The following is a 25,138-nucleotide window of genomic DNA, read 5'->3' on the forward strand; positions in this document are numbered from 1 at the left end:
CCCACAGTGAGAGACTGCGAGAAAGAGGAAGAAAAAGAGAGTCTTATCAACTTTGCTCTAAATGGTTACACTCGAGAGAATATTGTAACAACCAAACCTCCTGCTCTTTGTCTTCAACTGCCTGTGCTCATTGGACTCACTTGAAGAGGAAATGTTGGGGAAATTCTTTCATGATGCTGTAATCCTTTCCAGTCAAGAGGAGTTTTTTCCCCCTCTGTATTTTACGTGAGGCTGGTTCGAGTTATATTCCTGGCGATTATGGTCTACCGTGCAAACAGGCCGGCCCACAATATCAGAGGTTGCTCGGAAACACTGTGGGGGTGTTTATTTGTTTGGACGACCTTCAGCCCTTCAGCCAACATCAGAATCAAACCTTAAGAGCCCTTGCAGCCCTTAAGAGAGTCCCGTTACAGACCCACGAGCACCAGAGCAAGTCTCTAGGGAGAACAAGGTGCACGCAAGCAAGACAAAAACAAATCTAACGCCGTGTCCTAACCAGATGTGATACCACAAGCAACAAGCAATGAATGTGAAAAGGCTGTTCAACACAGTCAATCGGACCATATTTGATATTTAATGTACAGTTACAGTATTTGGAGGGGGATTATGGACCAATGAGATTTCACTGTAGGCGGGGCCACCCAAGTGCAACGCAGGAATACAATTAGGTGATTGGTGAAATATCCTGCCACTCATGGAGGACTATGAGAATCACTTAATAAATTCAATTATCAGTTTATGAATTCAAAACAATGTAAATAGATAAACTACTTATAAATATGCTCACATAAACAGACACTTTTTTAATTTAATTCATGTTTAAAATGTAATAAATAAAAGAAAAAGCTAGGCCAAATTGCTTTTCTTAAACCATTTGTAAACTGCTATTCTTAAACCTTTGCCAAATGTCAACTGAATTTTAAAAATGCTATTGGATTGTTCATACGATTTAGAAAAGCAACTGGCAAATGAGAGAAACGTTTTTAAATAAATAATATGTAAAGATTAATTTAATTACCATTTTAAAAAAATGTATGGTATTTATTGTCAATCTAGTCAATTATTTGTCATTGAATTAATATATTGATAATTAATTTTAACAATTTTAATTAATATATTGATAATGAATTACTTCAGTTTATCCTTAAATGACACTTAAAACATTCTCCACATTTGCTAGTTGCAAATGGTTAGGACAAAAGTTTATGGAAAAAACTGATTTTATCGCTTGCCACTTTATTGCTCTGTATCTGTTTAGAACACTGTCTAAAAACATCTAATTGTATCTGAAATGCATCTTAACATTTGAGCATTAAATGCTTTTAAAGGCTTCATAAATCAAAAATCTATTTGCTAATGCACCATTTAGTACATCGCTGCAAAAAGCAGTGTTTATAAATAAGTGCCCGCAGAAAATCATGTGCAGTGTCAGACTGTGTGCAGAATATATAGCCTACTGTAAGAATACTGTGACAAAGAAGAGAAAGCTCTCCCAGGGTCTAATCACACAAAGAGATTGCATGTTAGCTGCAGCTCTAAAATGATGTCATGTAGCCATTGGCAATGGCCTTGTCGTTTGCAAAGCAATATTCATCCGCCGTCATGCTCTCCTTTCACTAATGTAAGCATAACATTACGTGACTATCCGATCTGCAGATTTGAAAAGCAGACACACACACAAATATGACAAATAAATTTGCTAGACGTATTTAAAGCTCATATATATACATATACATACACACATACGCACGCATAAATGTGTCTTAATAGTATTTTTAAAAAGTGATATATATGTATATTCAAATATTAGCCTATACAAGATTTGTAAAAGATTTTGTAAGCATATCACTTATGCTTGGAGTCAATGTTTCATTTGTGATAACACAATGAAATAGGCTATGCCAAACTGTGTTTAGTGTTTTGTTCTTTCATATTACTATATATTTTTCTCAGATTTAAAATATTTAGAAATATATAAAATAACTTGAAGGGACGTTAAATCAAATATCCCCTTGTGACATCAATTTTGGCAATATAGATGGCGATATTTATTAAATAAAATAAAAGATCAAATTTAGTAGTAAAACATATTTTTCATGTTAACTTCCCTGGACCCTAGCCCCTGGATTATGGGTTATAGGCATTAACCCTTAAATGCATATACTTAATTTTTCATTCACTTCCATTCCCCTCCTTAATATTCCTCAACATATTTATTATAAACAATATAATAAATAAAATATATAAAAGAACATCTTTTCTAATAATTTTTTTGTAAAAAAGCAAAAAAAGGGTATGGGGTTGCTAGTGACCCGAGGAATGTAATAGTATAAGTATATTTGTTCTGCTCTACAATTGAATCTCTGACTCTCAATAAGTGCAATTCACCTGTATTCTTCAAAGTGGCAATGTCTGACTCACAATGATGGCGTGATGTTTCACTCATATCTACCACAGGAATCGGCAAAACTTCAAATGGCTCAGCAATCAAATCTTAGTGTCACTGTCACTTGATAGAGGATCTGGTGAAGAAGCTGTCAGCGATCAAAATATTGATTTTGAAGATGTTAAGAATAATAGTTTTGAGAATATGGTTGAGATGGTGAATATGACCCAGTTGCTGAATGCACTGGGGAAAACAGCTGACGGTGACAGCGATGATGGTAAAAAAAGCATCTTCTCATATTGAACCCCTCCAAGTTTCAAAAGGTAACAAAACATGGTTTATTTTATTCTTTTGTAATTGTTATTAACATATTAGGAGAGTTATATACGATTGCAACAGTTAGAGATCCATTTGTGTTAGATGTTGGTAGCTAAAGACCCGAAAATTTTATAATGTTTGATGAAACTTCTATGCAGGGTTACAAAAGTAATATAATGAAAATGACGTGTTAAAAAGAGGGTGAAAATGGTCATAAAAACTAAAAACTTAACATCATAAGTGGACTTCAAGCCAAGGAGAAAATTGTACTAAGGGGTTACTTCAGCGATTAGCATTTAGCTTTGTATCAGTAGAAACCGGAAGTATATTCAAATTATGGTACTTTCCCCCCTCATGTCCCCCTGAGACGAGATAATTATGCATTTTATTTCTGGAAAAATTCCTCAGTTGACGCAAATATCGTCATTTTGCGTCATCTGAGGATTTTTTGGCCAGAGGCTATAGACTACAGCCAGTAGTAGGAGCTGTTCCGCATGTTATCAACCCGCCCATAGGGGTGGGAGCAAAAGCGAGTGTTTCAACTGTTCAATGAATTCCTATGAAAGTTAAGCTTCCATAGGCATGAACTGAAAACGCGCCAGACTGGACACGCGACGTGAATGATTGCCGCGCTTACCTCAGCTCTGCTCTTCGCTCTCTTGATGAATGAAATCTGACTCCTGCTTAGGGCTGTGCAATTAATCAAATTTCGATTTCGATTTTGCCTTCCAACGATCACCAAAATAGTACAATCGAGAAAAAACGATTATTTTGCCATGTTCAGTTTTGCAAGAACACTCTTATTTTGTCTTGCGTTCTGAATGAAACGCGCACGCGCACATCCGCCCCTCCCGAAGCCACAATCTCACCTGCTCAATCACTCAGTTCGTGAGTCTCGTGACTCGTGCATATCATCCGCTGGAATTTAAAAACTCGGCGCGAGTAAAGATGGCAGAAGGAGGGCAGTTACAGCAGCGTTTGGTGAGCAAAAAAGGCAAAACCAACTCCGTTGTCTGGGAACAGTTTGGCTTCGAGGAATCAGACGACGAGCAGAAACATGCTACGTGCAAGATTTGCTACATGGTAGTGGCTGCAACGCAAGGGAACATCACAAATTTGTTTAACCACTTGAAAATTAAACACAGAGTGACCTATGACAATCTAATAAAGAAACAAAAACTGACGAGAGCAGGGATGCCGTGTAAACGTCCTTTTTTTCCTTCATATTTTTCCAATAATTCTCTCTTTGTAAACTTTGTTCAATGCATGCGAGTGCTGCCATTTCGCCGTCTGCACCCGGGTTTAGTGCCAGAAGACGCGAATGAGAAGACGCGCGCGCTGTGAAAAAATGTCTCACAGCGCGCAAATATTGAGTTCTCTTTCAAGTCTTGCTCTTGAACGGACAAACTCACACAAAACGTATGTCAACATGTCCATCTTGATGAGTATCCTAGCAGACATAGTCTGTATATGCCTTAAGTGAACTTTATACAGTCGATAAAGACGACGCATATCCGAGCTTTAGGTCTTAAAGGGGCAGTATCATTAGGTCTTAAAGGGGCAGTAGCCTTTACTGCCGTCTGTTTAATGTCAAACAACAAAAGACAAGGACATCACTCACCGCTCTTGATTGAATAGCTTTTGTAAGTTTAATAGGATTAATCTTTAATTTATGCACTTAAATATGCAATGTTATTTTACATTTGATACATTTCTGTACCTGAAAACTAATGTTAGACATACCTGAAAAGCATATCTAGCCGAACCATATTGTTGATCTTATTTATTTGTGGTTATCATTTTTACGTGAATACTTTTATACTTTGATTTGAATATATGTTATATTATTTATTTTAATAGTTCAAAAAGTACAACAAATGTTACAATTTCAATTGAATTGTTGAAAGGTGTATTTTTAATAAATGCAACACATTCCCAAAGTCATGTGAAATAATCGTGTTACATAATTGTGATTTCAATATTGACCAAAATAATCGTGATTATGATTTTTTCCATAATCGAGCAGCCCTACTCCTGCTGCATTTGTGCCGTGACGTTCGTTTTAACTAAAATTATATAATAATTATAAAATTATTTTATTACTGTGAAAATAAAAACGGCGGTGGGGGTGGGCAAGTGTGGTGGGCAAGTGATAACCAATGAACTTGTCATGAACTTTACAAAATTATACTGTTGTCTGAGGTCAACTTTTGACGTTCGCATGGTTTTTACATTCTAAAAAACATCATAATGAATAAGTAATAGGCTATTTTCTGCCATGGTTTTGAGGCTCTCTGAAAAACTCTCAGTTATGGGCGTGCCGCACTGAAGACTTGGAAGTAAACGTCCACGGCTAGGATTAGATATGTTTGCATATTTAATGAGCTTCAGCTACCTCGGTACATGTAGGGATTGTTTTGAAAGCATCTGGGGAAATGCTCACAGGGCTCGCAAAATGCCTTTATCAAACAAACACAAAGATTCATCTCTCATCCACCCGCGACTGATTGGAATGTTATTTCTGTATTACTTGGCCGGCTAAATAATTGAATATAACTGCGAACCGTACACACACACACACACGCAAGAAAGGAATGTTATTTCACGATAGCCCGTCGGCAGGCCGGTGATAGCCTGTCTGAAAAACACATAGCCCCGGGACGTTGGGCTTTGCGAGCACTGGCGTTACAAGTCCGAGTCTGATCACGAATTAACCAATAACACTTTCTCCAGCCTGTGAGAGCGAGCTAAGGTATGTAATCAATAGATATCAAATGATCTGTAACAATGCAATACTAACACATATAAAAAAACAAGTTTTTTAAGTTTGTTGCACCGTTCCTGTCAGATCCAATATAGAAGGCACAGCATTGTGTTTTAATCTCGAAATGTCTGCAAATCCAGTCTCGACCTCTATCTTGTTTACAACCGATTCTGCGGTGAAATGAAGCGAACAAACGCACAATATTTTACACACGTGAGCTAGAACCGGCATGTTTATTGCTCGGTAGCGTGACCCGTTTAGCTCCACGAGTCGGTGGGCGGTCTTGAGGCGGTGCTTCTGCATTCTATGACGTCAGTGGTCGACATATTCTGAGATCTCTCGTTTTCTGGGCCTGGTGTCTATAAAAGCTTTTCTTTGACTAACAAGGAAGTTTTCAGCTCTGAAACTTACAGGATATTCTTATATCACGATGAACTTTTATATATAAAAGGCTCAAGGGAAAGTTGATTTCTCAATTCATCACCCCTTTAAATACACATTCATCTTCCCAGCGCTGAAGTACCCCTTTAAATATATAAAAAAATGATCCCTTTAAAAAAGCCCCGACTGTGCTATGTCAGTGTGCATCATTCAGACAGGCCTGATCATTCTCTGAGCTGGAGGGGGGCTTTAAAATAACACATACAGACACTGCAAGCAAGTGAAAATGCCTTGACAAATGGTCCATATATCTAAAATGTGGCTTTAGGAGATTCCCCTAAGAATTAATTGAGGTACGACTGTATCAGAAGGTCAGTTTATCCCGTGGGTTAACAGAATGCTGGGTAAACACGAGAACCCAACACACACAGGGCACTGGCCTGGGGAACAAAACGGATGCTACTGTTTCAGTAATGAGTCTGATCCTGTAAGGAGTCCATGTGCTGCTCTCAAGCCACAGTCTGTGTAGAGCTGTTATTAATGCAACGGTCCCCAGCTAAGATGTAATTAATGTCTGCTCTTACTGCAGGTGGTCTTTCTGGATGCAGCAATTAAGACCTCATATACTGCCGTGACCTTATAGATGACCCACAAACCCACTTTGCCAGAGAAACCGCAAATATTGCTCTCATAATATTGCTCAAAAGATTACAAGATCTTGCCAGTCTAATCGGATTCTAACTTCGGTTTATAAGTAGACGTCCAAGCATGAATATTCATAAGTGGATCAATCAGGACCACAGGAATATTACTGTGATGTACTGAAGCAACATTAAGCCAAATAAATGACGGTGGCCTCACTTAGCCAAACCAATCTTTATGAAGAAAAGTGCTATTATAGCTCCACACCACAATAACCTGTCACAATTTTCTTGTAGACACATTTTTAATAGAACTTATTACTTAAAGGAGTAGTTCATTTTAACATGAAAATGACCCCATAATTTACTCACCCTCAAGCCATCCTAGGTGTATGACTTTCATCTTTCTGATGAAGTTATATTAATAAATATCCTGACGCTTTCAAGCTTTAAAATGGCAGTGATGGGGTCCATTGAGTTTGAATCTCAAAAAAGTGCATCCATCCATCAAAAACGTACTCAACACGGCTACGGGGGGTTAATAAAGGGCTTCTGAAGCGAATCGATGGGGGTTGTAAGAAAAATATCCATATTTAAAACCGCCTTCCATATTGAACTTACGCAGAAAGCGTAATGCCTCAAAACGCTTACGCTATATCCGACGTCATACGTCGCTATGTCAGTTACGCTTTTTCCGTCAGTTGAATATGGATGGCGGTCTGGCGGAAGCTAATACTTTATAAAGTTTTAAATATGGATATTTTTCTTCGCTTCAGAAGGTCTTTATTAACCCACCGGAGCCGTGTGGAGTACGTTTATGATGGATGGATGTGCTTTTTTGATATTCAAACTCAATGGACCCTGTCACTGCCATTATAAAGCTTAGAAGCGTCAGGATATTTATTAATATAACTCCTATTGTGTTCATAAGAAAGAAGAAATTCATATACACATAGGATGGCTTGAGGGTGAGAAAATCATGGGGTAATTTTTAATGTTATTAACTAATCCTTTAAGATATCAGTTATTACTGCTTTCAAATGTATTGCCATTTGAAGGCTCTATGGTTTTTAATCATGTTACTGGGTAAATCTTACCATTTCTTGTTAAAAAGAAAGAAAAAAAAACATACTTTGCAATGTCAAAAATCACTTCAACCCACACAAGAATAATATACAAACTCTATTTATGACTTCATTTCCCTGAGAAAAAAAAAACACTGTTCACCACACTCTTCATGCAAATCTCCAGTTAATTTCTAAAGCTGGTCTCAGTTAGCAACAGTAACCAAAAGAGGCAGAGCTTAGCAAAGAGCCAGTTATTTTCGAAGTTAAAGGGGTGGTAAAACACATTCTTTTGAAGGCTTGACTGTGTTTGTGGGGTGCACTGTAACATGTGTTCATGCTTCGTTTTAAAAAAAATTGCCTTATTTTTCATATATTTGACCTTTATTCTACACTGCTCTGTCCCTCCTTGTAAAACGGTCTGATGCTTTCCGGGTTGTATGAAGCCAGTCCCTCAAAAATACGCGATGGGCTCAGATTGGTTAGCTGGCCCAGTGTGTTGTGATTCGCTAAACGCCTAGTGCACGTATGTCGGAAACGTCACGCCCCTTACCTTTATCGGAGGCTGTGCTTTGGTCAGTGTTAGAAACAACGGCGTCAATAAAACCATATGAGCCCGAATCAGACCCAGAACATTTTAGTGAAGATGATCGAGCAGAATCTGTTCAGTCCTCAAGAGTAAAGACTGCGGATCTATAATGATCGCTACTGAATGGTACTTTAACTTTTGTATTTTTAGAACGATTATAGCCAAATATCTGTCACAAGAACTAACCCAAAACAAACACTAAGCACTGGCTTAAACTAGTAAGTTAGCCAAATCACACACAGAACCATGTTTAGCATAGCATGCCTGTAGATAAACAATACATAAAAGCTCTAATCAAAGAATCATTTACACTAATGCCAGGTTCGCTGTTGAGATTTTAACGTTAGTGTTTGTAACGATAGGTGTTCATCGGATAACGTTAAGTATGAATGAGCATTTAACAGACTGGTTTGCAGAACAGCGTTGTCATCTGTTTACTTCCTTGCTACAACCTATTACAGGAAAACACATCGATGAAAAATAAATCAGACTTACAGGTTGTGGCCCGTAAACAGCTTCTGTTTGTAAATCCAGCTTTCAGGACAAGCCGTTGTGCATATCCTGTATTGAACTCGCGAAGTTTGTGGAAGTTTGTGTTGTCCTCCGTGAAATGTGCAGCGCGCGCGTCATGCATCCACGCACCGGCAGTGTTTTTTTCACGCAGCTGACGTTGTGCAAATCTGGCATTGAAATCGTGAAGACGGTGGATGTTCTCCTCCGTGGATGTGCTGCAGGGAGCCCTGCGCGTGCCTGATTCCCCGCTGACTCAAACACACGTGCATATAACATGTTTTATGTTAAACGCTCTGCAACGCACCCCCGTCCCTATGAAGGCTGAACAGAGCAAGTACCCCAGACCTGCAATCCGGATGAAAATAACAGCGTTTCCTTGGCATCGCGGCAACAACACTCCAGCCTACTATACCACAACAGCGCCGCGATACAAAATGGCCTCACCCCCCCTTATTTCATATTCCCCGGAGGAGGGGTTTATGTAAATATTGGGCCTGGTGATGTCAGCAAAACCTGGGTGAATGTGTAGTAGTCCCTAGCGGCCGTTTGCTGTAGTCCTTAGAAACTGATTTCTTTAAAAGCAAATATCTCCCTTTGCTTTAAACTTTGAACGTTGTAACTTTGCAGATGTTGTTTATGCTCAAGCAGCAACATTACACGTTAGCTAAAGTTAGAATAGTGAAATCGTGGTTTACCACCCCTTTAAGGGGCAGAAAACTGTCCCAAGACAAAAAAGAAGGAAAAGGAGAGAAAACTGCTTTCTGACATAATAAAGTATGTAACAAACAGATGGTGTGTAAATGGAATAAATTGGATGATTGTGGAGCAATTTTCAACCACAACCAAAGGGGCAGATTTCCACACACACTTTGACTTTCCATTTACTAATTTAATTACACTCTCTATCATTACCTAACCATAACCCTTTTGTATGTTTATTTACAGTTGGATTATCCTCACAGTATAGGTTATTTCAGGTTTTACTGTCTTTGTGAGGACCCCCAAAAATGTAGGCAAAATCTGACAAATCCGACACACGAGTCGGCTTCTTCAATATTTTCACAAGGTCACTAATAAGAGACAAGGAGACAAAAAGGATCAAATGCACTCTGGATTTTGTGATGAAGATTTTTTACTACAGTGTAGAGTATAATGATCCTTTGTTTTGAGAGGGATCTGTAGGTTTACTTTTAGCCACATCTTTTACAATAACACAGGAAATAATTGGGACAAAAGTCGGCTGGTAGCCAGCCAGTAATATCAGCAGTCCTTTCCCCCACTGGTCTGTAACTGGACTTCTGTCCACAAAGAGAGATAAACTAAAGAGAGTGAACTGACTTTGACATGAACCAGGCCTCAGGAAAACGTGGCCTGATACATGTTAGCAAATGCACTGTAAGATAAATCCCCAATTGGAGCTGAGCATTTATACTGTAGGCTCTCAAGCGGCTGTGGAGCTGAGCGGAATGAAGCATTCGTCAGGATGGCATTTTTTATTTTTTTTTAGAGCAGAAGCACAGAATCAGCAGCCCACAGGGAATACAGCGCTCAGGAGTGTGTGGTCAGCTGGAATCAGAATGATGGGCTCCATCTGGTCCTCATACACCTGCATATATATATATATATATATATATATATATATATATATATATATATATATATATATATATATATATATATATATATATATATATATATATATATATATATATATATATATATATATATATATATATATATATATATATATGGTCACGCTTTAGATTAGGGTCCAATTCTCACTATTAACTAAATATTAAAGGGTACCGTACATACACACAGTTTCTGCCAATCTCATGTTAATCTTGAGTACCTATAGAGTAGTATTGCATCCTTCTTATTTCCGAAGAATAGAAAAGTTTTATCATATTTAGAAAAGACAGATACGCTGTACCGATTCTTTCCGAAAACAGCCAAGCTTGTGTGGGCGTGCAGTGGGAGGAGCAAAAGAGTCACGAGCACACACACACACTTACACACACATACTTACACACACTATAATGGCATTATCCCTGGATAACTTTTGATTCACTATACATTCGTGTTGTTTACATTATATGCACTTATGCGCTGATTGCCAACATGACACCCTTTATGGCTTCATACAGGGCCATACTGGAAAAAAACTTTCCGAAACGTATTTGAATCAGAGCCCTGGATTAGATAGATAGATAGATAGATAGATAGATAGATAGATAGATAGATAGATAGATAGATAGATAGATAGATAGATAGATAGATAGATAGATAGATAGATAGATAGATAGATAGATAGATAGATAGATAGATAGATAGATAGATAGATAGATAGATAGATAGATAGATAGATAGATAGATAGATAGATAGATAGATAGATAGATAGATAGATAGATAGATAGATAGATAGATAGATAGATAGATAGATAGATAGATAGATAGATAGATAGATAGATAGATAGATAGATAGATAGATAGATAGATAGATAGATAGATAGATAGATAGATAGATAGATAGATAGATAGATAGATAGATAGATAGATAGATAGATAGATAGATAGATAGATAGATAGATAGATAGATAGATAGATAGATAGATAGATAGATAGATAGATAGATAGATAGATAGATAGATAGATAGATAGATAGATAGATAGATAGATAGATAGATAGATAGATAGATAGATAGATAGATAGATAGATAGATAGATAGATAGATAGATAGATAGATAGATAGATAGATAGATAGATAGATAGATAGATAGATAGATAGATAGATAGATAGATAGATAGATAGATAGATAGATAGATAGATAGATAGATAGATAGATAGATAGATAGATAGATAGATAGATAGATAGATAGATAGATAGATAGATAGATAGATAGATAGATAGATAGATAGATAGATAGATAGATAGATAGATAGATAGATAGATAGATAGATAGATAGATAGATAGATAGATAGATAGATAGATAGATAGATAGATAGATAGATAGATAGATAGATAGATAGATAGATAGATAGATAGATAGATAGATAGATAGATAGATAGATAGATAGATAGATAGATAGATAGATAGATAGATAGATAGATAGATAGATAGATAGATAGATAGATAGATAGATAGATAGATAGATAGATAGATAGATAGATAGATAGATAGATAGATAGATAGATAGATAGATAGATAGATAGATAGATAGATAGATAGATAGATAGATAGATAGATAGATAGATAGATAGATAGATAGATAGATAGATAGATAGATAGATAGATAGATAGATAGATAGATAGATAGATAGATAGATAGATAGATAGATAGATAGATAGATAGATAGATAGATAGATAGATAGATAGATAGATAGATAGATAGATAGATAGATAGATAGATAGATAGATAGATAGATAGATAGATAGATAGATAGATAGATAGATAGATAGATAGATAGATAGATAGATAGATAGATAGATAGATAGATAGATAGATAGATAGATAGATAGATAGATAGATAGATAGATAGATAGATAGATAGATAGATAGATAGATAGATAGATAGATAGATAGATAGATAGATAGATAGATAGATAGATAGATAGATAGATAGATAGATAGATAGATAGATAGATAGATAGATAGATAGATAGATAGATAGATAGATAGATAGATAGATAGATAGATAGATAGATAGATAGATAGATAGATAGATAGATAGATAGATAGATAGATAGATAGATAGATAGATAGATAGATAGATAGATAGATAGATAGATAGATAGATAGATAGATAGATAGATAGATAGATAGATAGATAGATAGATAGATAGATAGATAGATAGATAGATAGATAGATAGATAGATAGATAGATAGATATGGATAGGGAATATGAAAATGACCCTGCATGACCTCTTAAATGTCAATGAAATATTTTGTGCTGTCTTTTTTCATATAATTATTTATAAAACTTCTGGTGATTTTGGCTTGAGTGCATCAAGATGTCTCCACTGCAAAATGAGGCCTGGAGGTTATCTTATAAGCACAGGGTGGTGTAGAACATGTCTAAAACAAAACCCACTGAACTGAACACAGTTCAGGAAATGTTTCTAACTCTCATTCCTCTGGCTCCTACCCAGCTCCTGCCATTGTTTCAGGGGCAGTTGATCCACTGATGTGACTTCATACAGGATCTCCATGGAACCTCTAAACAATATGCACCTCACCAACCCTCACAAGTGGAATGGACATAGAAAGAAAGAGGAAGAAATGACAAAGTACGAGTGATACATGGGTTCAAATAGTTTGAGACGGTGACATAACCCAGAACTGCAAGTTCCAGTCCTGCCACTGGTTCTTCCATCACCCCTTCCCCCTCTCCACTTGACCAGCTCATCCAAAGAGAAGTGACATCCTAGTTATAGGAATGTAGTGGGTCCGGGCCCGGCCGGCTGAGGGCGGCTTGGGAACAGAGAGAGGCAGAGGGGCAGTTTCCTGGTGGGATCAAGCTTAATTAAGCCTAGAACAACAATTAAAGCCCTGTGGCTTTCATGAGGCTGAAACCCCAGCAATCAGCAAGCATGCTCCACTTCCCCTGGTCATTCTAACTGCAGGTCTGCAGTGCAGAGCACCACACCACCAAGTCCACACAAAGAAACAGAGCCAACGGCTAAAGGCCAGCATCTTGCCATTCAAAGACTAAAAACAAGAATAAGATTAAGGCTTCTTAAATAACCAAATTTTTTCACTTTTACATTTGGTCTGTTTTTGCACATTTTACAGACTGTGAGTCTGTGCCATTAGTGAGGGGCAATATTGTTCGCAATACTACAAGACATATGGTAAAAGGTTACCAAAAAATTTTAGTTTGAAAGTTTTTCAAACTTTTTAGCACCCTTGAAGAGCACTTCGGGAAGGAGACAGCATTAGTAGGCACGTTCCAAACGAAAGTGAACAACTGAATCCTTTCACGAAGGGCCCTTCCACAGGTCAGTTAGCGAAGGGAACATGCAATGGTCATTTTCAAGGAAGTAATTTAATCATTTATGCTCATGTTCTGCCCTTCGGAGTGAGTAGGGCATAGGGATGCTCACTTCCGATTGGAATTTGCCCTATTTTTATAAATGAGTCATTAAATCATTCACACAACCAATTTGCTCATTCACAAAACCCTGATTGATTCAAGCACAAAACAAGTGCCTGGCAAACATTCAATGGTGTAGCATGTGATTAAGGTTATTCAATAACTAAAAGAATGTGAAGGCACTGTTTATTATAAATGATTTATCTGTGCACATAATTTTTTTGAAATTCATATGCCTTCGTAATCTTTAATCAAAATAACTTCCCCTCCCTCTTGCAATGACATCTCTTCTCTGATGACGTGTTTTTCAGTGTGAGGGCGGGACAACCTGTCACTCAAGCAAACCACAACGATCCAATCGTTTCCAGGTGGACAAAATCAAGTTCGAGAAGCCGTTTTACTCTGATTTACACTATATTGACAAGCCTTACATCACCAAGTGCAATGCAAAGTACCAGATGCAGTGGTGTAAAGCATGCCACCACTGGACTCTAGAGCAGTGGAGACGTGTTCTCTCGAGTGACGAGTCACGCTTCTCTGTCTAGCAATCGGATGGACGAGTCTGGGTTTTGCGGTTGCCAGGAGAATGGTACTTGCCAAGTGTAAAGTTAGGTGGAGGGGGGATTATGGTGGGGGGGTTTCAAGGGTTGGGCTTGGCCCCTTAGTTCCAGTGAAAGGAACTCTTAATGCTTCAACATACCAAGACATTTGGACAATTTCATGCTCCTAACTTTGTGGGAACCCTTCCTGTTCCAACATGACTGCGCACCAGTGCACAAAGCAAGGTCCATAAAGACATGGATGAGCGAGTTTGGTGTGGAGGAACTAGAACTGGCCTGCCCATCCTGACCCCAAGCCGATAGAACACCTTTGGGATGAATTAGAGCGGAGACTGCAAGCCAGGCCTTCTCGTCCAACATCAGTGCCTGACCTCACAAATGCGTTTCTAGAAGAATCGTCAAAAATTCCCATAAACACCCTCCTAAACCTTGTGGAAAGCCTTCCCAGAAGAGTTGAAGCTGCAATAGTGGGTCAACTCCATATTAAACCCTACAGATTAAGAACGGGATGCCATTAAAGTTCATGAAACTTTTGCCAATATAGTGTATGTCACAATATGGAGGAAAAGACTATCACAGCTACAGTTTCATTTCCGACTTTAACCACTTGTTTAAGATATTCTGCATAACAGCTTCATAGAAGTGCCATTATATCACAAAACAGTATATCCTATACACTGTAAAAAAAAAGTCCTTAAAAATAGGGCAAAATGTACTGTATAAATATGAAGGAATTTTGCGTATTGGTTTTTTACAGGTGTTTTACCTGTATTTTGAATTACACATTGCATTAGTTTGTGTTTTAAGGGTTAACGGAAATTTCCGTAAAATTACTTGATAATGTCCTGGCAGAAAATGACCAGTACATTTTCCGTTTTTATTTTTTACAGTGTAGTTGTTTGCAGGATCCAATTATTTAGCTTAATTGACTGTGTTGAAGCTGTGCAAGAATGATTCATACTGTTTATACAGCAAATGCAATTCTGACTCAACTCGAGTGAATGAGCAGAACACAAAGGAAGCATAGCAGTCAGCTGGACAGCAGGAATTATGATGTGTCATTCTGTTGAAGTTAAGTGATTGTGTTTTTGTGTCTTTGAGGCAAAGCTCAATTGCAGCAAAGCTCCAAGTGCTTTGGTCTCCATCCTGGTTCACCCTACCAAGAGACAAGTCTCAGAGTCTGACAGCCACTTAAAGCAATGATAAGAGACATATCTTACCGGGGCTTGGATGACCTGAATTTGGACAGTGATAAGTAGAGCACACCTCTTTTACAATCCTCAGTCTAGAATAACTTACAAATTATTAGTAATTTAGTTCCATTACTTAATTTTTTTCCCCATTTTATTATGTTAAAGTAATAGCGAGTAAATGACGACTTGACCTATCCCTTTAAGAAACAAACTGAGAATTATTATGTGGTTGTTTTTTCTCCTCAAAAACTGCCAGATTCATTGTTCCTGGGGAATTTATGTTAGGGTTGTTGGGAAAGAAAACAGTGGTATCACTGCTCTGATTAAAGCCCAAAGAAAAGCCAGTCTTGAGAGGTTCCTACTTGCTGGATGTTGTTAGAGACGGTTTACTTTTCAGATTCTCACACTGATTTCACCTGACAGCTTTAACTGGGCTTCCCTAGGGGCCGACAATGATCTTGGGTCTGAGAAATGGAGATACAGAGAGAGAAAATGTACCACAGATATATGAACCAGTTAGTATTTACTTGTTTGTTCTCTTTACACCAGTGAATATTTCTCAGGATTAATTTGTCAATGTATATATAGTTACATACTTTAAAGTTACATAAAAGTTAGTGAATATGTCCACTATTATTGCCCAAGGAAAAAGATACATTAACCATTTGTGACAACATGCCCCAAATTAGTAGGGCATGTTTTTGTGATATAAGCCACAATAGAGCTTGCCAATAAATAGACTTCTCAGCGAAACTATTATGAAATGCAAAACAATTCATGAAATAGCATACAAATTTGTGTAATTGTAGGCCTATTTAACAGAAAAGCTTAAATATACCGAGATGTGACAACTAGCCCCAGTCTCCCCTACTTATGCATTCTTTCTCTGTCAAACTCCATAGTTTTAAAGATGTTTGGTGTTATAACTGCACTCCAGTTACCTCACCGATTAAAATTAAATTACTGGACACCTGAGTAAAGGCGTGCTGATTTTAAGTGCAAAGGTTAAAGTGAACTCGATTACCCCTGGCTACTAGGGGTTTTGAGGACATGGTAAGAAAAACATGGACTAGCACTAGCAAGACTGCGGTATGAATGGGGCTTCACCAAAATGTAACGCTCTGAATGCAAACTCAAGACCAAAGTTAAACATAAATCTGATGCCACAGATCTATACAGATTTTTTCTGCATCTTCAGTTTAAGTATAGCAGTTTTGGCATTAAGATTTTCAGACTACAAGCTAATATGTTACCATTTGAAGAAGAAAACTATATGAACTATCACTGGCCAGTGATAATGGCATTCATCCACTGCTTCAGTCACAAAAGTTAAATGAATAATGTTGCAACGCTTTTTAAGAATAGTTTCTTGGATATGCCAGTTTTTTAAACACATGCTGTAATTATAGCATGGTAGAGGCTTCTGACTGTGGCTCATGGTAGCAGTAGCCTGATTCTTTAAATAGACTCGGCACCACAAATCATCTGCAGTGGTGGCAGTGAGTCTAATTGAAGTCCAGAAACCATTTGAACTGCCAAAGCAAGAATAATAAAAAGAAACATTCAGTGGGCGTAAACACAGCATCATCTCGCATGACGCTAATATGAAAGGAAGAGCATCCAACAGTGAGAGGCAAAATGCAAATAATACAGACTAATGGACTTCTTGCTTTGTTTCTTCTCTGTGTCCTTTCTTGAACTCAAGGTAATTGCTCTCCTTAACCCATGGTTTCTTCACATCGTTTTTTAAGTCCGTAAAAACACAATAAATACCACATCATTTCTTCTCTCTCTCTATACTGCAAAGACTTTGTCAGGAATACCTTAACAAATAATATGTGAGCTATAATGAAATGCCAAAAGGGAAATTAACCAGAGAAAGTTTTTTTTTTTCTTTTTACTCAAATTGTGCTAATCCATCAATAATCTAAATAAACAAATACAATTCCATCATAATACACTTAAGAACCTGCAAGTTTTCAGGTAAGTTTCTTAAGCAAGTCTAATCAGGTTTAGTTTAGGACAGGAGGAGGGTTAATAAGTCATTACCAAACATTATATTTGCTAAACAGACCATTAATTATCATCAATTTGTGCACATATGTCAAAATGAAAATTTATGAATCAAAGTTTGATGACAAATGTACTAAATATTAACTAATGGTCTCATTCTTTATCATACAGCTTAATAATGTTTGCATTTTTTAATATATATATTAAGTTCTATGATAGGCTACTGCATGTAGCATTATTAGTTTAACTAATAATGGAGTATGTTGTCAGATATTATATAGCCTATAGGTAGTAAACGTACGTAAAAACAACTGTTTCCAAACAGGTGTGGAGACATGACAGTCTCTCAAGTTCAAAAGTAGCTTAATTTTCAGCAGAAACAAACGCGTCAAACGGTTCTATATTTACCTTTCTTGTGTAGGCTACATATAAATACAACATTTGTCCTCGCAAATGAGAAAATACCACTTTAAAACTACATAAGAACTGGTTACCTCTCGTTGACATGATGATGCAGTGTGAAAAGCTGTGAATTTTCCTCCTGAAATGATGATGGTCGGCAATGTGCCTCTTAAATCAAAATATAGTTCCCCGACTTCAGATCAATGGAAGGTGTGCGAGCTCTGTGTCCATGAGCAGCGGAGCAGCTCTGGCGCTCGGCATCAGTGATCACTACAAAGCGCGAGAGAATAACGGGAACCAGAGGCTTACACAATGGGCGTGTCCTGCATGATGGACTGACTGCTGTACGGTATGTGGATACAGTTGAGCTGAAGCAGTCATATTTTGACTATAGTAGCCACCCCTGTTTTCGAATAACTATTGTTTTGACGACTTTAACCGTTTGTAATGGCACTTTTTAAGTTAATATATTTATTTATTTTTTATTTTATTTTATTATTTTTATTTTCTTTCTTTACGTTAAATGTCACTGTAATCGATCAGTGTATAAAATGTACAATTAAACTTCGTCTCATTAAAACAACAACAACAACAACAACAACAACAACAACAACAACAACAACAACAACAACATAATAATAATAATAATAAAAATAAAAACATCCACAACAATAATAATGTTATAAAAATAAACCCTTGCCTAACTGTATAAAATGTATTAGAGATTGTTCTAAATTCTGTAATACTGACAATACAGATGCAAACAAATATCCGACACATTGTGCTTGCTTTTCTAAATAGGCCGACGGCTTCAATTGTATGGAACAATTTATATGTTATTGGGTAAATATCGCCATCATGTGGTAATTTCATATTTTACTGCGAGCTGGGTTTTCAATCTAGATGCCACGGACTTCCATCCTAAAATGTACAGGCATCTGTCTTTTGTAATCAGCCAGTTTATACACAGAAAAATGAATATTATAAATCTAAAATTAGTTGTATGTAAATTTTCTTATATATTATTTTTTTTAATCTATTTTGTATTTATATTATTTTTAATCTAATGTAGGCTTATCTATAGATTAATAGGTTAATAACTAACTAATCATTTTTATTTTAATCACAATTGTATTTATGAATTTAGATCTAATTTATTGCTTTATTCATTTATTTTAATCTAATTATTATTATTATTATTATTATTATTATTATTATTATTATTATTATTATCATTTACAGGTTTTCTCTGTCAATCCCTTGCGGACCCCTGTTTGAAAACCCCTGGGCTAGCCTTTCTTCGCCGCCTATAAATTATAATAAGTAGGCATCACTTAGGCCTATTAATAATTTTGACGATACATAGGCGTACATGCTATGCTGGTAGATTCACAACAATGTCACTAAAGATAGCAAAATAGCCTACTTCTCGCGACTGCGATTTAAAAGACTGTTTTGCGGGAATATGCTTGCTTATTAGTGTTGCAGCTGGATTTTTGCTATTGCGCAAAGAGTTTACGCAAACACAAACGATGTTGGTCACTCGCGAAAGAACTACAAATACCTACGTATGAATGACGTCATCACTTCGCGCCGCGATATCAAGAACAAGCATGGCTGGTGTATCAACTGTACAGAACGGTTCATTATCCAAACTGCAGTCTCTGCATGGTATATTTGCCATCTATAAGAAACAGGGTCCCACCTCAGCGGACGTTTTAAACGCACTGAAGAAGGCGCTTTTAAAAGGTAGGTGCGTTTTTTATGTTATTGTTTTTTTAGGGCATGCGATTCATCCATTGCAGTTCATGTTCATGTCACTCCTCTGCATTTGGGGAATAGATAGTCATACAACCGCTATCAGAATACTTTTTATTGTATAACGAGTTTATCTTTACTCAGAGGCAGGTGTTGCAAATCCTAACCCTCGGAAAAGGAAGAATCAACCTTTAAAAATTGGCCATGGCGGCACCCTGGACAGCAATGCTTCTGGTGTACTTGGTAAATATAATCAAGCGTATTCTTCCATTGTGAAACATGATACAAATAACAAAATTACACCGAGAGCATTTTCCCAGAAATTATTTATTGAGACAAGATATGTCTTGTGGTTGAAAAAGTGAAAAAAATAATGTGTATTTTGGATGGTTTCTTTCCACTACTTTGAATAATATACAAAAGAATATGCTGTAATATAAAATACATAAAAATGTATAACTTAAAAATAATGTTTTACAGTGGTTGGAATTGGTGAAGGAACAAAGATGCTCACCACAATGCTTGCAGGATCAAAGGTTGGTCACATTTTGTTTTCATGTCTTTCTACACTTGTCATTCCTATATTTTATTACTGTAACATTCAAATCTATGGTCTTTTTCGTAGAAATACAGAGCTGTTGGAGAATTAGGCAAAGCAACCGACTCTCTTGACGTCACTGGAAATGTTGTTGAAGAGAAGAGTTATGGTAAGAATCATAATTTTGTGGCTGTGCTTGTGATGAGGGAATGGATATCTCACAGAAGTCAGTGTATAAAGCTAAGTGCTTGTTTTTTCCAGATCACATCACAAAAGAGGCCTTTGAGGAGAAGCTGAAGCAGTTTACGGGTGAAATTATGCAGGTTCCGCCTCTGTAAGTCAATTCATTCTGCTTGATGTGTAATACACTCTTCATTGATGTCTGAAAGATTTATGTTTCTTGACATCATAGACATTCTGATATTTGCATTTATAGATATTCAGCACTGAAGAAGGATGGAAAGCGCATGTCTGTCCTTCTCAAGCAAGGTCAAGAGGTTGAGGCTAAACCTGCACGTCCAGTTACAGTGTACAGTCTCTCTTTACAAGACTTCAGCCCCCCACTTTTTACTATAGGTTAGTCATTTGGCAAGATATGATGGTAGTACATGTGTGCACTTGTACACATAGCTAATACATTTTCATAACTACAGTATTAAAGTCGGCATGAAACGGAAATTGCAATATTATGATATGTTAGTGAAACGGCTTCTCGAACAAGAAAAAAGGACGGGACTTGATTTTGTCCATCAGAAATGTATTGGATTGTTGTGGTTTGCTATCGCTGTGATGTCATGTGAGTGACAGGCTGTCCCACCATCACGTCAGTAAAAACATCATCAGAGAAGAGACGAGATGTCGCTGCAAGAGGGGGGTGGAGTTATTTTGATTAGAGATTGAGGGCACATGAATTTAAAGCTGTAGTCCGTAACTTTTTATTTTATTTAAAGGGGCGGTAACACACAGTTTCTGCCAATCTTATGTTAATCTTGAGTAACTATAGAGTAGCATTGCATCCTTCATATCTCAAAAATTCTTTAATTTAATTTTATTCGATTTATAGAAGACAGATAAGCTGTACCGACTCTTTCCGAAAACAGCCGAATTCGTGGAGGCCTGTCATGGGCAGAGCTAAAGAGACACACACACACACACACACACCTATGACAAATGCACACACAATACATTCGTGGCATTATCCCTCCCTGGATAACTTTCTATTCACCATACGTTTGTGTCGTTTATATTATATGCACTTACGATTGCCAACAAAACACAGACATTTGATGCAATTTCGACTCGTGACTGGGGAAAAAACAAACCCACTTGCAGAACTGCTCCGGCAAAACAAACTGCATCCAATGTTTCCTTAACGCTGGGTAATTTGGGAAGCTGAACAAGGTTATCTTTCCCTCACAACCAGAAATGCACTTCTTTTGTGACATTGTTGATGTTGTGGTCTAAAAACAAACTTGTGGCCGAACGAGGCACGTTGATGGGCGCGCTCTCGCTCTTCCTGGAAAAATGCCCATACAAGGAATTCCACCCATTTTGATGTAATGTTTGTTCGGAAGGAGTGTATTTTGCACAGAAAAACTCTCATACATCCAACAAATTTTTGGAAATTTTGGCCATGTTTAGCATGAGAATACAACTCTTTAAGAGTGTAAATGAGTGAGAATGTATGAAATAGCATTAGACTCCCCCTTTAAAAATTATCTAAAATCAATTTTACATAACCAGCCAGTGTTCAAAACTATCTCCTTACCTTTTAGCCAGAATTCACATGGTAAGCTGGTGAATTTTCGTGGGGAATTCGGGAGTCCGGCTAGTAGTGTATCGCATGTGAGGATGCTACAGGTGGTGGATCATTTATAGCCTTTTCTCACAGCAACTGGAATAATTAAATTGATCATTTTGATGGCGGATTGTAATCCAGAAAGGACCAAACGACAATCATCAGTGCCAACTGGAGATTCACCTGTAGTCAAAAGAAAAAGATTAGACTCTTCGAAAATTTAAATCTACAAGTAACGCTATACACACTAAATACACATAGTCGCAAATCTCGCAATGCTGATGTTGTTAACATTAACCATTTGAGAACAAAAAAGTACATTAATACAATAATTAGTACAATAATAATAATTTGCACGGTTTGATGTGATATGAGTTGAGTGATCATCATTAGATTTAATCACCGTTGGTAGCGCAAGTTATTGTAATGTTTTTTTTTTTTTTTTTCTCAGTTGGTCAGAACAAAAGTAGCTGACATTTTGTGGGGAAAATTCTTATTTTGGTCATACTTTCAAGATGTAAAATCTGTGATTCCGAAGTACAGTATCCACACCAGTGCGGTGACAGCCAACACGTATTACTCCTCAAAACATTAGATTAATTCGCACTGAGGAGCCGTGCCGAACGCCAACCCACGTAAAGATGATAATTCTGCAAATAACTGCAATTGCAGGTTTCAAACAGAGATGGCGAAAAAAGAGGCAAAACTTACAGACTGCTGCCTTAATGTGCATGGACAAAAACAAGAATTGTCAATTTTGAATTCATGGTGACTTTAAGACAGTTAAATATATTGAATTATATATATTTGATAAAAATAATTTTGTCATGCTAAACAGCTTGACTTTTTCTTTCAATTTAAATGTACTGTTTTCATTTACAGATGTGGAGTGTGGAGGCGGGTTTTATGTCAGAAGTCTGGTTGATGATCTGGCCAAAGGTAGCACTCTAATGATATTTATTTCTTGTAATATTTTATAAATGTTATTAGCTTAACATTTATAATCTGAGTTTTACCCCGTACCCCCCTGCAGGTCTGTCGTCCTGTGCTCACATCAAAGAACTGACCCGGACGAAGCAGGGTCAATTCACATTGGAAGAACACGCATTGAAGGAAGAATGTTGGACCTTGACAGACATATCACAGGCTCTGCAGCCTTGTCCAAAGCCATCAGGGCAGCAAAAGAATGCTAAGAAAGCAAAATCAAAGCCTGGCCCATCTGAATCTAAAGGTGACGGAGATCACAAAAGTGACTAAAGGTGACGAAACGGCCCATCTGAATCAAATTACATTCTCCGTGAGAGAATTGGAGGAAATTGCCTGGTCCACTCTGATTTGATCTGGTCTTTTTTTAAATCCCTGTGCATCCATTTGCAAGGCCATATTATGGTCCTTGTAAATATGGATAAAACAGGTGGTGTCAATGTGTTGATGAAATTTACTACAGTGCAAAAAAAACAAACATTATCAAAGCCATTTTTGTTTTGTTGCATTGTTTCAATATACAAACAACTTTTTTTGTAGTCCTTATGGTGCCAAGAGAAATAAATGACCATTCTTTAGATTTTTAGATTAAGTTCGAATTGCACTAATATTGTTTTGACAAAAATCAGTTGGCACTGTCATTATTTAACTATGTAAGCCCAGAAGTGATGGCCTTTTCTTTTCGTTTATATTGTTTTTATCACACACTGACAAGCTATTAGTATATAGATTTGTAAATAGTTATTTTGGTTTGCTTATAAATACATTTCTCATTTAATGTGTTTGTTCCGGGTCCAGTAAATGTTCCATTCTTTTACATTATATTTTAATGTTAGGTAAAAAAATGTACAATTGAAAATCAAAGCAACATTTTAAATAAAAATGTGACATGAGGTGTTGCAAAAACTCATTGGAGTATTGATGTGTTGGAAAATAGCAATAAATTGCTATTCAAAAGTTTGTGGTTGATATAAGTCTTGGTTTTGAAAGACGTCTCCTTTGATGCCTGCCATGGCTGCGTTTATTTGAGGAAAAATACAGAAATCAGTAATATTGTGAATTCAAAATAAGTGTTTTCTATCTAAATATATGTTAACATGTAATGTATTCCTGTTATGGGAAGCTGAATTTTCAGCACCGACTACTCCAGTCTTCAGTGTCACATGATCTTTCAGAAATCATTTTAATATGCTGATTTTGGTGCACTAGTATGACACCATGATAATTTTTTTTTTTCAGAATTATTTGCTGTATATGAAGTTCAATAGAACAGTGATATTTCTATTTATCTGAAATATAAAAATATTTTGTAACAATATAAAAGTCTTTACTGTCAATTGAATGCGTACTTTCTGAATGAGAGTATTAATTTGTTTTTTTTTATACTGTCAAAAGTTCTGTAATTTTTATAGTATTTTTATGTTCCTATACATTTAAGGGAAAGTAATAATTGAGTGTTTTCATAATTGTAGCCTACACCGAAACCAAACCTTAACACATTATAAAATAAATGTTATTAAAGTTGATTTCAGATGTCATTAGAAAAAGAAAAAAAACATGCACCATTTAACTCAGAGAATTATCTAAAGCAAAATAACCCTAGTCTCTTGCAGAATTGAATCGCAACGAGTGTACTTGGATAATCCCTTTTAGTCTGGGATTAAGATTCAACTCCTGCTGCCAGACTCTGTGTCCACCCATACTTTAATGGCATTAAGAACGAAGAGAGAAATCGCTGTGTGAAATGCAAACTCCACCTCCTCTGTTGGCTCCTTTTATTTACTTTAAAATGGAGAGTCAATACAGATGTCTGCATTGCCATGGATAAACTAATAATATTTCATTACCATCTGCTCATAATATAATTTTTCACCATATAGGCACTGAACAGATGAAGAACATAAGATTGTAACGCCGCTTGCTGACTTTAGAAACAGGCCTGTGTGTAATAGCAAGAGTATCTGTCATTCACAGATAACACTACAGCTGTACCATCTAGTTAAAGGTTTACCATCTGGGGGCACTATGGTGCTAGGTTTCTTGAAGGATTTATGGCATGCCTGAAGTGCAGAGCAATCAATCGTAAATCACCTGTGTTTTTGCACATGACAATATATATCGTTATCCTACTACAG

The 25,138-nt window shown here is 36.7% G+C and overlaps 2 protein-coding genes across 2 annotated transcripts in view; one reads left to right on the forward strand and one right to left on the reverse strand.

Annotated features, from left to right (window-relative positions):
• The window catches only part of ablim1b (actin binding LIM protein 1b), a 109,356-nt gene extending 91,169 nt beyond the window's left edge, over nt 1-18,187 (reverse strand). Inside the window, exons 1-2 of the mRNA XM_079846034.1 lie at nt 18,018-18,187; nt 15,927-15,974 (exon numbers count right to left, since the gene is read on the reverse strand). Coding sequence (XP_079702160.1) covers nt 15,927-15,974; nt 18,018-18,030 — 61 coding nt within the window. The 5' untranslated portion in view covers nt 18,031-18,187. The remainder of the gene's footprint in view (nt 1-15,926; nt 15,975-18,017) is intronic.
• Nucleotides 18,188-19,510: 1,323 nt separating this feature from the next.
• On the forward strand, nt 19,511-24,545 carry trub1 (TruB pseudouridine (psi) synthase family member 1). Its single transcript, XM_079845488.1, has 8 exons — nt 19,511-19,674; nt 19,828-19,926; nt 20,164-20,219; nt 20,309-20,390; nt 20,483-20,555; nt 20,658-20,797; nt 22,902-22,958; nt 23,053-24,545. Exons 1-8 carry the CDS (start codon nt 19,539-19,541, stop codon nt 23,274-23,276), a joined length of 867 nt encoding a protein of 288 aa, XP_079701614.1. The 5' UTR covers nt 19,511-19,538; the 3' UTR covers nt 23,277-24,545.
• The last annotated feature ends 593 nt before the right edge of the window (nt 24,546-25,138 follow it).

The sequence above is a fragment of the Gobio gobio genome, assembly GCF_949357685.1.
Source record: "Gobio gobio genome assembly, chromosome: 20".
Classification (NCBI taxonomy): domain Eukaryota; kingdom Metazoa; phylum Chordata; class Actinopteri; order Cypriniformes; family Gobionidae; genus Gobio; species Gobio gobio.